The 15,645-nt window shown below is 40.1% G+C and overlaps 1 protein-coding gene across 1 annotated transcript in view; it reads right to left on the bottom strand.

The window, feature by feature from the left end:
* Positions 1-2,680: 2,680 nt before the first annotated feature.
* LOC126237395 (uncharacterized) overlaps positions 2,681-15,645 on the bottom strand; it is a 267,773-nt gene continuing 254,808 nt past the window's right edge. Inside the window, exon 8 of the mRNA XM_049947486.1 lies at positions 2,681-2,941. Within this exon, the coding sequence (XP_049803443.1) occupies positions 2,809-2,941 (133 nt within the window). The 3' untranslated portion in view covers positions 2,681-2,808. The remainder of the gene's footprint in view (positions 2,942-15,645) is intronic.

The following is a 15,645-nucleotide window of genomic DNA, read 5'->3' on the forward strand; positions in this document are numbered from 1 at the left end:
TGGCACATTTCTGTGGAAAGAAATATGAAATTGATTGTAGGAATGATTTTTGTAAAATAAACAAACACTAATGCAAAATATGTGCTAAAAAGCTTGTGTTTATGTTGTAATCCAGAACTATGCCAACCAGGTACTTGTTTTGTATATGTATGAGACGGACAAAAAACTAAAATGAAATTGGAGTAAACAGTATTTAAAATGATGTTTTATAAAGTTTCATCACATCACTTCATATCATCAAACCATCACACCATACTATGATTTGTACAGTAGCAAATGTACATTCTGTGTGCATCACCATGTGCATATCTTGTACAAGATTGATTCAGATGATAAATAAATAAATATTACCATAAGGAGACATCAATAAAATTGTTCGGCATTCACATTGACAATAAGTTATAATGAGTCACCCGCACAGAAAAAGGTGTACAATAATTTATCAGCAGTACTGTACCTTATGAGGAGATTAAAAGATTGTCAATCATACCTTGGGTTTAAGCATTTTTCCATACTCTTGTGAACTTTGGATTAATACACTGAAAACTGCTGTTGTGACTAATAATGTTTTCCTCTGTCATACAGAGTGTCATTAGACACATTTTTAGTTTGTGAAGCATAGTTTATTGAACACAAGATACTTCCTGTTCTCAGCTTGTACATACCCCAAGTTATACTACAGGCTACAAAGAATAGCAACATGATAAATGTCCCCCAGGACAAAACTATCCAAAAGCAAAAACTATTTTCCAGAGTATTTCTTAAGATGTACCAGGAACTACAAGCCAACAAATGTAAAGAGGCATTATAATCTTCATTAAAAATGTAGACCTTTTATAATATTGAGCATTTCATGTATAATGGTCTGGTAAATTGTTGATATGTAGCTGTTTTTCATAAATTAAGAATGTAATCTTGTTCTAAACTGATGAGGTCTCATCCAACATTAATGTTTTCTCCAGACAAAGAAATGGATTTGATTTGCTCTATGTAGAGTGGCTGGAGACAACAGCTAAGTGGACAGTGAAAGAAGAGCCTGTTGTGTTTTCAGTAACTGAAATAGAGCTTTCATAGTGAAGATTCTAATATTCATGAAATAAAAAAAAAGTTTAGTCAGTGTGTTTTACAAATTTTGACTTAGTCAGAGAGACATAGTCTTTTAATGTGAAAACCATTGAGAAGCAGAAGGATACTCATTGTAAAATAGATACATGTTGGGATACGCTGGGATAAACAGGAAAACAAATGAATTAAGGAACAGACGGGAATAGAAAGGTGAAATGGAGGTTGGCATGATTGATGGTAGCTGAACCAAGGAACTTCTTTGCTGAATTTCAAGAAATAAAAGAACTCTTAGGGTGCAACCTAATAGAAAGTGGGAAGATGACATTAGAAAACATGAAAGAATTATTTGAATGCAATGTAGTCAAAAACAGTAATGCCCTGAGAAGTCTTGGGCTTCATCCATCAATGGGTGGGAAAGACTGATGATGATTACTGCAAACATTTTTTCACCTTAGTGACGCTTGTGAGATTCTGTGATTCTTTATTTTTTCACAACCACTTTATGGATTATTCACGTGGCCAGTTTAAATTTCATTCTAAAACATGTTGTCACTGCTTCTTGAGATTTGCTTGTATGAATTTTTCTAAATTCAAAGAAAGAATTTCCTTCTCAGTCCATCTGGTAAGTCTTCCCTAACCCAAGCCTCTGGGTGACTTTTCCAGACTCTGTCCCTTTTCGTAAACCTCACCAGTCCTTTTCCTTCACCCCTCTTCCTTCCCCTTCAACCCTTCTTTGGTGGTTTTGAAATGCCATTCTTTGAAGTTACTGAATGATGGTAAGTCAATAAGTGATAACACAACCATCACTTAGCATGTTCCATGGATCTCAGTGAGAAGTAATGTCTCCTGAATGAGAACAGAGTAGAATGTAATGGAAGGTGTAACAAGGTATCTCTCCTTATGTTGACCTAAAGACATGAATGTTGGCTTATTTACACTATATTAATTCGCTTTTGTCATGTAGAATTATATTGGACCTGTGGGGATGTAGAACCACTGGCTCTACCCTCTAATAATATTGCTGCCCTACCACAGCAAGAACAACTGTGTGTTTGCCAGATCAGTTCTCTGTGGTATGTGTTCTATGCTAAACGCATTGTGTATACGCTCCAAGAATAAAGTATTCACAGTAATTGATGGGAGTGTGATTGATTATATATCATCGTAATTACCATGCCTGCTCCCCAGTACCTACAGGCTTATGCAACTGAAGTAAATAAATTCCCTGTTTTGCAGAGGTGACCAGTAAAAATATTGTGTAAAGTGAATAACCGCACATCTTGCAGAGACCTTTTTAAGGATTGTGGTATTCTTACATTACATTACTTTACTTTAGTGAAATTTTACACATTTATTTATGCTGCTGTTACTAGAAATACCAGTCAGAATACATAATTTTCTGGTCATTGTTTACAAATTTATCTCTGAATATGTACTTTCTTCTTTGAACTACTGAGCAACTGATGAAGTAATTAATTTTTCTGAAACAAGAATTTCAAGGTCTATGGGCTTTGTTGAATTTACCATCATTTTTAAAGTCTGTGGTTCAGTGCTTTTTATTTTCATCTATTAACATTTACAGTATTAACTAATTCAATAATACAACTTGACCACTAAACCAAAAATAATTTCTTTACATATATTGGTTCTTTTATTTGTTAACAAGAATAATAATGTTTATAATATGGTTACAGTATATCACACTGTATCTAAAAAAATTATTATTCATAACTGGAACATAAATTAAGTTTGATTTCCTTTGTCGTTGTTGCATCCTCTGTAGAGCACATCACAATCAACTCCCCTCATTCCAGCCAAACCAGCATCAGCAATTAGCCGCATCCAACTGGAATCTACAGATTTTGCTGTCCATGAACTGTGAAATAATATAACTTTTAAACACTTAAAAATGTTTTAAGTGAATAATAAATGGCCATGTCTGAATGAATTAGGAGTAAAAAGCTTGGCCCAAAGTTAGGAAGTGTCACTTTATGTCAAGGAATATTTTATTGTGACATATTAATCTCATAATGTGAATTACTAAATCATTTTATTCAGGACAGGAGATACACAAAACATTTGTGATATAACTTCACCACTATCACAGTACAACACATGATAATAATAGTACCATAATACTAATATAAATAAGGCAAAGGGAAATTGTTGATGGTATATAAATAATTTGTGGAGTAATGTTAACAACTCACTGAATTATTGATAGGCACATAAACAAGACTGAAAATTTTAATTGGCTTCCAGATGAATCTTTCTTTAAAGCTAAAGTACATTTTACAAGAAAATCATTGATCAACATTTGAAGTGTATGATAGTAAAGTCTTGTCATTGTCCTGAATTAAACATCTTACTCACCATGGGGTGCTGCTGACTCAGTGTTTCAGGTGGACAGAGGGAAGGATGGGAAGACATACAGGGAGCATAGTTGAATGTTATGGGCCTGGAGTCATTTTCCATGGAGTTAGCACAAGGGGCATAGCAGCAACTTCATGGTCCAGAAACCATCAGAGGATGTTTTACATTATAAGTTATCTGAAGCAAATTGTATGTAAGAACATTGTACAGTAGGGACCATCTGAATGAGGCAGTGCTGTGCAGCTGTTAAGACACTAACCTCATATTTGGGAGGATGGAGTTCACTGTTCAGGCACTTATAAGAGAGAGAGAGAGAGAGAGAGAGAGAGAGAGAGAGAGAGAGAGAGAGAGAGAGAGAGGGGGGGGGATACATATTCTCTCTTTTTGAACTGTACCATACAGGTATACAGGTTTTGGATAAGTTCTGTTTTAATTCATTTCACTGGAATAAGGTTTTTAAGATGTTGAGGGCGTTTACAGCACGACAACAGTTTTATTCTGCATCGCTGCCTTTGATTTATACTGACAATCAGTAGCAAACAAAACTGATGTACCATTTACATTTTTATATTTTCACACATTCCATCCTGGATTTTCCATTCTTTTATACAGGTTAAGTTACCCGTGTAGAGTAAAACAGGACCTGCCATAGAGTGTATTTTGTACTCCACTTAGGATAATTCATGTGTCTGAAGTAAGAAGTATTAATATGTCAAAGAGCTTTGTAAGATCACAGACAATTCCTCCAAAATTATGTCTCCGATCTGTTTTTTTTTTTTCCCCGTTGTTGTTTACTATAACCACAGAACTTCCTGCTTGCTGGAATCCAAATTGGTTACTTAGAGTAATATTATAATTTTAAATAAAATTTTGAAACTGGACTGTAGCTACTTGCCTCAATATTTTGAAATGAGTGGAAGAGTAGAGGTGAGACAGTAGTTCACTCTTTGTTGAAGTGAAATGTAACTTCTGTATGCATTAACATACTTGGAAAGTAGTGCTGTTCAAAAGTTCACTTGATTATTAGAATTAATGTGCTACTATGGGATGTACCACTTTCGTCATCAAAAGTTCAGTTTTCAATTATTCTGAAACTTTAAAGAAGTGTTAGCTTCTCAGTATATGAACTGAAGCTTCCTGGAAAATTAAAACTGTGTGGAATACTGTGACTCAAACATGGGGTCTTTGCCTTTTACGAGTAAATGCCCTACTGGCTGAGCTACCCAAGCACAACTCAGAACCCACTCTCACAGCTTTACTTCTGCCAGTATTTTTTTCCTACCTCCCAAACTCTAAGGCCCCTGCTATTCCTGTGCTGTATCCTTTCTTTCAAGAATGCTGGTCCCTCAAGATATTCAGGGGAACTGTTGTGAAGTTTGGAAGGTAGGGAGGCACTGGAAGAAGTAAATCTGTGACGACAAGCCATGAGTTGTGTTTGAATAGCTCAGTCAGTAGAGCACGTATCTGCAAAAGGCAAAGGTCCCAGGTTTGACTCCAGGTCTGGGGCACAGCTTTAATCTGCTAGAAAGTTACAGATCAGTGCACATTCTGCTGCAAAGTGAAAATGCATTCTGGAAATATTGAAATATATTTTGTCACACTCTCATTGTTTTCACTAGAATGCAGTAACACAGCATTGATTTTGCAACTCACAAAAAAATAAGGAGTGACTGAAGAGTTAAGCAATGGATGTTTATCTGAAGAAAGAAACAATATATCATAATAGAGTTGAAAGTAAAACAATGGCATTATAAAATATTAGAGAAACATATACTTAGCTAGTGGCACCAGTCATATACATACAAAAAGTGAGGTAAATACTGGCATAAGGGAGAGGAGTTACTTTAACCAGTAACAGAGAAAAAAATGAAGCAAGTGAGACTCTTTAGGAATAGTATAATAATATTTTTGTTAAGAGAATAGTGTCTATCTGTCAGCCACTGAAATAGCAACAACTGAAAAGTATGCTGACTTACACAACAATTTCAAATAAAATTTGTGCCAATTCAAAAAGTTGTCACTATTGCAACGTACTCAAGTTCACACTGTGGCACTGTGGGAAGAATCACTGTGGTGCTGAAGCTGCCTACTGTCAAGTGTCAACAGTAGCAGCCTCCTGCACTCAGCTTTCAGCCTGTAAGGCTCTTTACTGGGTCTATGCACTGCAGGCCACTGTTTACATGCCCTGCTGTTGTTGTCTCTGTGGTCTGTGTCATCAACAGCAGCAGTTTCCATGAAGTGATCTTATGTGTTAAGGTTGGTGGTGGTTGAAACTTCCTGGAAGATTAAAACTGTGTGCCGGACTGAGACTCGAACTCGGGACCTTTGCCTTTCGTGGGCAAGTGCTCTACCAACTGAGCTACCCAAGCACAACTCATGCCCCGTCCTCACAGCTTTAATTCTGCCAGTACCTCATCTCCTACCCTCCAAACTTCACAGAAGCTCTCCTGCGAACCTTGCAGAACTAGCACTCCTGGAAGAAAGGATATTGCGGAGACATGGCTTAGCCACAGCCTGGGGGTTGTTTCTAGAATGAAATTTTCACTCTACAGTGGAGTGTGCAATGATATGAAACTTCCTGGCAGATTAAAACTGTGTGCCGGACCAAGACTCGAACTCGGGACCCTTGCCTTTCGCGGGCAAGTGCTCTACCAACTGAGCTACCCAAGCACGACTCATGCCCCATCCTCACAGCTTTACTTCCACCAGTACCTTGTCTCCTACCCTCTAAAATTCACAGAAGCTCTCCTGCGAACCTTGCAGAACTTGCACTCCTGGAAGAAAGGATATTGCGGAGACATGGCTTAGCCACAGCCTGGGGGTTGTTTCTAGAATGAAATTTTCACTCTACAGTGGAGTGTGCGCTGATAGCTATGCACACATGCTGTATGGCTTTGGTTATTATTCAGACAGGCCTTGGTTATTATTCAGAAAGAAGTTGGTGCTGTTAGCTTAAGGAAGATTTCTTGTCCCAAGAGTTTATGAGCACAGTGGCTCTAGTGTTGTTGGTTTGCTGTATTTATCTGGTACTGTGAGAGTTATATGACAGTTAATTAACAATGCTGTAGTTAATTAATTACATGTTTCATGCATCACTTTGCATGATAGATTGTAATGATGTGGACTGAGTCATTTTATATTCACATCGCAAATATGTATGGTTACATTCTGAATGGTTCTAAGTTATTTTTTATTTTTATTTTATTTTCTTTATTACAAAAAGAAAGAAAGATATACAGATATAAGTTAGTAATTCCTACCCACCATCTTTTACACATTATGGTAACAAAAATTCCTACATGGAACGGAACGTGTTATCAAGGAGAAACTTTCTTAGTTTGTTTCAAAATTTTTCTTTGCCATCTGTCAGACATTTTTTATCACTGGGTAAGTGATCAAAAGATTTTTGTTGCAGCATTGTGCGCCCCTTTTTGTGTGAAACACAAGCTTAATGTTGAATAATAGGACAATGAATGTCATTTTTCCATTGGATATTGTAATTATATACATAATTGTTCCTTTCAAACTGTAGTGGGTTTTTACAACAAACTTCATGAAAGAATAGATATACTATGAAGCAATAGTCAGGATGCCCAACTCCTTAAAGAGATGTCTACCAGAAGATCATGGATGAGCGCAACATATTATTCTGCACTATGTTTTTGTGCTATGAAGATTTTCTTTCTTAAAGATGAGTTACACCAACACATTATTCCATATGGCATTATTGAATGAAAATATGAAAAATATGTCAACTTACTGATTTGTCTCTCCCTAAGATTTTCAATAAGCCCATATTACACGATGCGCCTAAACCGTAGATCTATGCACTAGCGCCCCAAGCGTGCATATCTGTACCTACAGACTGGTTCACGTAGAACTGTTACACCATTCACATGGGATATACCTGGTGTGTATGTGAAATAGACAGTGATAATGTGCGAAACACAAACAACTGTCTGATCTCTTGTAAAGTCATTCGTTCTACCAAATGAAACACATGGGGGACCATGTGACATATTGGAACGTCATCCGTTCGAATTATTTATGTGACTGAAGGTTCCTATTTCATAAGAAAATGTTTATCATTCTTTATTAAGTAATTGTTATTCTCTTATGTAGGTTATTACTGTTCTGAATAACAGACTCAACAGTTAGTTTTATATTGCAACACTTGGTTACACAGGTGTATTTATTTATACAGCATTTTGCACTCGTTTTTGGAGGTATTGCTCTGGTAGTGACAGTAAATCTTCAGATTAGGGCAGAACAACGACGAAAACAAAAAGCCAGACGTTGTTGAGCTCGATCCTGGCTGAAAGGAAGGGACAAAGGCAGGGGATTATATTCACTGCTTATGAAAGAACTGAGGCTCGAGGCTCCGCATGAATTTCGTAGCTTCGTGAGGATGGACATGGTCTGTTTCAAGAAGCTGCTATCTATGATAGAAGATGGAATTAGCACGTGTGACACTCATGAGGGAGGCTGTCTCACATTCTCGATAGTAAGAATTAAATGATAAGTTTATACGTTTTGTGATTATACCAGCCTAGATCATGAATAAAATACCGATAAATGCCCTGTTACATTACAGGCTGGATGTAACATTATGTTTCCTGGTGACTGGGGATCTTTTTAAGAGTCTTGCTTTTAGCCACAGAATAGTACAGCGCACCATTTCAAAAGTTATTGTGGATATATGCGCTGCAATTTACAACACTTTAAAGGACCAATACTTAAAGGTGTGCTTGTGTTATATATATACTACTCAGAGTTTTGTAGTCCACGTCTGTCACACTGGGCCAAACTGCAAGGACTTTCTCCCTTTCACTGCTAGTTTCTCTTTTCTGGCATGCTGAAATCAAGCAAGATATGCAATCAAATCAAACCTGATCTTTCGTAAACAGAGGCATTACGATACAAATCGAAAATCACCTTATAATGTTATATTGATATTACTCAGAAAGAAACAGTTTCTGACTACCTTATTATGGTACAGTGGATCATACATGCACCTTCCTAGCTGTATGCCTGATTTAAAATGCTTAACGCCTCTTTGCTCCATTTCATTTCTAGAATACGAAGTTATCAATAGAAAAAATCCTTTCACAAACAGCTAGTATAAGAGTGTCTACTGCCAAAAAAAAGTTGCTTTTCTAAATGTATGAAATGTACTTACTGGAAGAAAAAAAAATGCAGAAGATCCCCAATGCAAAAAATCCACAACACGAAAATCTGAACATTGTGCGGCAAGCTGCCTTCATTGCTTTTGTACTTCTTTGGTATACTTCCATTCCAAGGAAGTGAAGGATCATCAAGTTGTGAAGGTTTTTCTTTTAAACACAATTACCAAAAGTGTTCAAATTATCACACCTTCCATTCAATATACAAATCAAGTCCTGATATATTTTTCCGGCTCAGCAACACTTAGATGAGGGCATTGAATTTTTTCATTGACATCCTCTACTGGGTTCATTGCATGACAATAAAGACATAAAAAGAAGTAAGTCTTGAATTGTAACTTTGACTCAAGGTAGGCTGCACATTTGTAACCTGCCTCTGTTTTGTCCTCTGCAGAAAATGTTCCAAAAAACTCTAGAAGTTCTTCAAAGTTTTTCAATATTCTTAAGATACTAGAAGCTTGCATAGTCCATTGAGTTGTGCAAAGGGTCGTAGGCCAGCTTGGTCATTGGCACTCTCACAGTGTATGCTTCTGAAAAGTCTCATCCTTTTGTTCAATTCCCTTATGGTGTCTATTAATATCCCTCATAGATGTAAGATGGCAGAGACTGTCTACAACTGCCAAGTCTAAACTGTGAGAAGTGCAGTGCACATAACGTGGTTTCGGTTGTATATCCAAAACTAACTTTTTTTAGTCCTTTGAACTTACCTCTCATATTCAAGGCACCATCACAGCACTGTCCTCTTAAGTTATCCATTGACAAATCAAGACGAGCAAAAATGTCTTTTAAAATACAAAACAGAGTTTGTGATTCAGTGTTGGGGGTCTCATATAAACAAATAAAGTCTTTATTCTAGAATGAAATTTTCACTCTGCAGCAGAGTGTGCGCTGATATGAAACTTCCTGACAGATTAAAATTATGTGCCGGACTGAGACTCGAACTCGGGAGCACTTGCCCGCGAAAGGCAAAGGTCCCGAGTTTGAGTCTCGGTCCGGCACACAGTTTTAATCTGCCAGCAAGTTTCAAAGTGTTCATTGATGATTAAGGAATCATTGACAGTATGAATACAAAATGACACTTGTTTGTGAATCGAAGAATCACTTGTTTCGTCAACCATAATAAAAAAGAATGTCCAGCCTTCCTGATTGAAGCCAATACCTTTCTCAACGCAGCCTTTCCTAGTAGATCAATGATCTCGTTTTAAATATCGTGGGACATCCACTTATGCCCCGAATGCGCTAATCAATCTTCCAACTCAGGTACATTATTCTTTTGGAGTTTCAACTATTGAAAAACTTCATGCCCTCTAATTGCTAGTCCTTGTTGGCATAGAAATTGCATGGTAGTAAAAATTGTCTCAAGAGCTAAATGGCCTTTCTTCAAATCACTATCTAACTGTTCATTCAATTGGGAAGCCACACTTTGGTTAGTGATAGAATTTAGTTAATGCGTAAACGTATTTTCATGAAGATGGAATTTTTCCAAAGCCTTTTTCCAGTTAGAAAACCCAGCAGTTAGAAAACCCAGCAGAAGTAAATGCATCTTCTTTTTTTTTTAAAAAAATTGTAATAGATTTTTAGAATTTGCCTATTTGCAGGTTTTCCAAAAAAACCTTTTCGGTAGATGCTTCATATTCTAGCCATGTATATTTGATCAACCAAGACTTCTGAAATGATCTTCCTGTACTGGTTTGTCCAGGTTTCGGCTGTGAAGGGTTCTGGCCTGAAGATAACGAAGCAGTTGATGACACAATAACTGTTGGGGGTTGACTTGCAATATCATCAGCTTCAAAGCATGCCTTTTTGGTAACAAATTTATCCATTTCAAACTTAATTCACAATACTCTAAGAGACTAAAGTAAACAAATAAAATATAGTCATATAAAGTAGTCCACTAGACACTAAAGTCGTAACACTGAACACATCTGCAGCATGCACTGAATGAAACTATCCACACTGAATGACTGTGACAACAGGGTGGGCTTTATATAGCCATGGCATCGTAACATCTTGAAGCGTCAAGGTGATGTGAGGCGAAGGGTTCCAGGTGCTTCTGCTCCAGTCCTTTTGATGTCGCCGCAGCCACAGTGCTGGCCCGCCGGCACCAGACTTTACCCAAAGGTTCACACACCAGGACAAATTCTAAGTGTGCCCGTAGCACCATAACACTATCATGATTCACATCACTCATTTTCAGTTAACCTGCTTACTACCATAATAATTATTTGTTTTAACTCATTTAACTAATTACTGCAGCATGCACTGAATGAAACTACCCATACTGAATGACTGTGACAGCAGGGTGGGCTTTATATAGCTGTGGCATCGTAACATCTCGAAGCATCAAGGTGATGTGAGGTGGAGGGTTCCAGGTGCTTCTGCTCCAGTGCCTTTGACGTCGCCGCAGCCACAGTGCTGACCCGCCGGCGCCAGACTTTACCCAAAGGTTCACACACCGGGACAAATTCTAAGTGTGCCCGTAGCACCATAACACTGTCATGATTCACACCACTCATTTTCAGTTAACCTGCTTACTACCATAATAATTATTAGTTTTAACTCATTACTGAATGTATTTTAAAAGTTAACTATCGTCAAAAAAGGGAAATAAAAAATTCCAACATAATTTTGTGATTCTATGAAGCACAATATAACTAATAGTTTTCTTAAATTATTGGGGGGCTCCGACCCCCCCCCCCCCCACCCCAAACGAAATTTTGAGGGGCTCAGGCCCCATGGAGTCGGTGCAATTGAATCCAGCTTTGTCAGTACTGTAAATGTTTTTGAGAGCATAGTCTTCTTCCCCCAATACATCCCTTGGTTTATTTTGGAACACTCAGCTGCTGAACACAGCTTGTATATGAAGTTCATGAATTCCATGCATTGACTGAAAGCATTTTAACCAGCCCATACTTGCTTGAAAATTCTATTGCCTTCCAAGATTTTCTTGATGTTGAATTGCTCTTCACATACATTGGGACCAGAGAAAAAAGGTTCTCCTTGTTACCTGTTTGTGTAAACAACTTGTAAACTACATAATTTAGATTCATGTCTATGATGAGCTTCATAGTTTTATAACTGGTAGATCCTTCAGTAAACTCAAGCTTAGATATAAAATTTGAGATTATTACCTTGTGTTTTTTTAGATCTGTAATTGTTGACTTACCAACTTTGTTCTGATTAGATAACATGGTTGCAAATTCACCTTCCTCTAACTTTTTATTAACCTTGTGTTTACCTCTCATAGAAAGGACCACATGATTGCTTTTAGGCTGTTGTATTGTGAGTTTACATTGTGTGGCAAGTTGACACAAGTAATTGTAACATACCACAAACAGTTACTGTTGTTGGTAACTCTGGATTGTTGTAGGGAGAGAGGAGGGAGGGGGAGGGGGGTTGCGATATGACAGTAGCAGTGGGAAGGGAGCACACATGAGTGACTGTTCAGCTAAGTGGTCTTTCAGTTACTTTCAGTTAACCGACATTTATATAATGAACACTCGACTGTATTGTACCAAAGCATGATTTCTCCTAATCCCCCCTTTGGGTCCATTGGTTAGAATAAGCCCGAGATATGCCTGCCTGTTGTAAGAGGTGACTAAAAGGAGTCTCACATGTTTCAGCCATTATGTGATGGTCCCCTGTAGGGTTTGACCTCCATTTTTCAAAAGTTTCCCAATGAGTGAGCCAGTTGGGGAAGTGTGCCTTACATGGTGCATGGTGTCCATCATGTGCTGAGACCTCTCGCATCCTTCATCGACGTGGATCTGCACTTCTGCTCATTCTTCAGCTGTTGGGTGAGGTCCCCCTACTGGGTGCGTTTTCCTCCATCCTTTGTGCAGTATCGCTTTCTGTGCTGTCAATGATAATGGACTTCTTAGCTCGTTTTCACCTGATATCCAACATGGTAGCCAGTCTGTTGTGGTGGGGCCGCCACATACCCTGTTGGTTGTAGCCCCCAACCACACAGAGATCACTCTGCCGAAGCCTGCACTGTTAACTCCTCTTGTATGCCAAGGAGTAGATTCCTGTCAACCTAGGGCATTGGGACTCATGGCAATGGCCATCCTGCCAGGTGGCCTTTGCTGCAGCTGAGTGGTGCCTGTGGGGAGGGCCCCTGGTCACAGTGGATGGCATCAGGGCGGATGACATGCCATTAAAAGTCATCTCTTGCTGATGGTGAAACACCAGCAGTCTCTAAGCGTTCGCAGGCTCAATTCAATGTACAGGAGTATGATCGCAAATTGTTCCCCTGCCTGGCCACACCACGGGAGGAACGTCAGGCTAAGGATGGCAGCAGCTCTTATTTGCTCCAGTACCTAGTATGTTCGAGAGCTGATGAGGAATCTTTCATGACAATTTAGCCTCAGTTTTTTGTTGAGCATTTAGTGGACAAATTTGGGGAGGTGGAGGGCTTGTCCAAAATGAGATCTGGGTCAATCTTGATCAGACAGCATCCTCTGCCCAGTCACGGGCCTTACTCACTCGTGACAAGCTGGGGGATGTTTCTATAACCATCATGCCCCATAAGAGCTTAAATACGGTCCAGGGTATCATATTGCACAGGAATCTTCTTTTGCGGTCTGAAGATGAGCTGTGCACCAATTTAGAGTGGTGATGTGTACATTTCGTTCGGCATGTCCGCTGGGGTCCGAGGGGTGATCAGGTTGCCACCGGTGCCTTTATCTTGGCCCTCGAGGGTGATACGTTACCTGAGAAGGTCAAGGTGATGGTCTACTACTGTGATGTAAAGCCCTATATCCCTCCCCCAATGAGGTGCTTTAAATGCTGGAAGTTTGGCCATATGTCATCCCGCTGTACTTCCAGCATCACATGTCGAGACTGCGGATACCTATCACATACCAATATTCCATGTGCCCTGCCTCTTATCTGTGTCAACTGCAGAGAGCACCATTTGCCTTGCCCTCAGACTGCAGGATTCTCCAGAAAGGAGGAAAATCATGGAGTACAAGACCCTGGACATACTGATCTACACTGAGGTTAAGAGGAAATTTGAACGCCTACATCCTGTATGTGTGACATCATCTTATGCCCTTGCTACAACAGTTCTAGTCCCATCAGCTCCACCAACCCCAGTCACCTCCCAGAGACGGAAGACCACACCTGCCCCCTAGATGGAGGGGGCACTTCCCTTCCTGTTGCTCCTGTACCACTTATCTCGGGAGCAACCCCCCACACCCCACACCCCCAACCATCAGGGATCTCAGTATCCACTTCTGTGCTGGAGAAGCTTAAGTCTTCTTCAGCTCCTCTCACTAGGAAGGGGTCCATTGGGTTTTCCCTTCCCAGGTTTCTTCTAGTGGGAAAGATGACACCTGCCAGTGGATGAAGAGCCCAAAAGCAGCTGGTCATAGGGCTCCAAAAAGAAGATTCCCAAGACCAAGGGATGTGCAGTGGCGCCCACACCACCGCTTCCCGCAATCTCTGAGACTGATGACCTAGATTTTGCTGGACACTCAGACACAGTGGATATAGACTGCTCAGGCAATAAGTCGGTGGCAGCAGGTGAACCTGAGGCATAAACTGCCTCATTGAATGTTCCATGCCTTCCCAGTCTGACGATGACGTCATCCTCCAGTGGAATTGTGGTGGTTTTTTCTACTGCCTGGCTGAGCTACAGCAACTGTTAAGCTTTACGGTTGCTTTCTGCATTGCCCTTCAGGAAGCCTGTTTCCTGGCAATGTGGACCCCTGCCCTCCGTGGCTATAAGGAATACTACAGGAACCATAGTGACTATAATCGAGTGCCAGGTGGAGTTTGCGTTTATATCCTACACTGAATCTGTGCTCCTTCAAACCCCCTCTTGAAGCTCTGGCTGTCAGAATAAGGATGATGCAGGAAATAACTGTCTGCAATGTATATCTTCCTCCAGATGGTGCAGTATCCCTGAATGTATTAACTGCACTGATTGATCAACTCCCTAAACCTTTCCTACTTTTGGGATATTTTAATGCTCATAACCCCTTGTGGGGTGGCACCATGCTTACTGGCCGAGGCACAGATGTCGAAACTTTATTGTCTCAGTTCGACTTCTGCCTCTTAAGTACTGGGGCTGCCACACATTTCAGTGTGGCTCCTGGTAGTTACTCGGCCATTGATTTATCAATCTGCAGCCCAGGAATTCTCCCATCTATCCACTGGAGAGCACATGACAACCTGTGTGGTAGTGACCACTTCCCCATCTTCCTGTCACTGCCCCGGCGTCATGCTCACAGACACCTACCCAGATGGACTTTAAACAAGGTGGTCTGGGAAACTTTCACCTCTGCTGTCACCATTGAATCTCCCTCACACAGGAACATCGATGTGGTGATTAAGCAGGAGACTACAACAATTGTTTCTGTGGCAGAAAACATGATCCCTCACTCTTTAGGGTGCCCATGGCAAGAGGCAGTCCCTTGGTGGTCGCTGGAAGTTGCTGAAGCAATTAAGAAGCATTGACGAGCTCTACAGCAGCATAAGCGGCACCCTTCCCTGGAGCATCTCATAGCGTTTAAACGGTTCCGTGCCCGTGTTTGCCAACTTATCAAACAATGGAAGCAGGAGTGTTGAGAGAGATATGCCTCGATCATTGGGTGCCATATGCCACCTTCCCAAGTCTGTGAAAGTATCAAACATGTTTTCGGGTACCAGACACCAACAGGTGTTCTGGTGTTAACATAAATGGCATGTCATCTACCAACGCAATTGCAATTGTCAAGCACTTTTCTGAGCAGTATGCTCGAGCCTCTGCATTGGAGAATTACCCTTGCACTCTCGAATGGCAACTAGAAGGGAAAGTCCTCACGTTCACTACATGCCATAGAGAATCCAATAACGCCCCATTTACAGAGTGGGAGCTCCTCAGTGCCCTTGCACATTGCCCTGACACTGCTCTTGGGCTAGATTGGATCCACAGTCAGATGATTAAACACCTCTCATCTGACTACAGGCGACATGTCCTTGTCAACTTCAACCAGATCTGGTGCAGTGGTGTCTTTGCATTGCAATGGCGGGAGAGCAC

This window comes from Schistocerca nitens, chromosome 2 (assembly GCF_023898315.1).
Source record: "Schistocerca nitens isolate TAMUIC-IGC-003100 chromosome 2, iqSchNite1.1, whole genome shotgun sequence".
Classification (NCBI taxonomy): Eukaryota; Metazoa; Arthropoda; class Insecta; order Orthoptera; family Acrididae; genus Schistocerca; species Schistocerca nitens.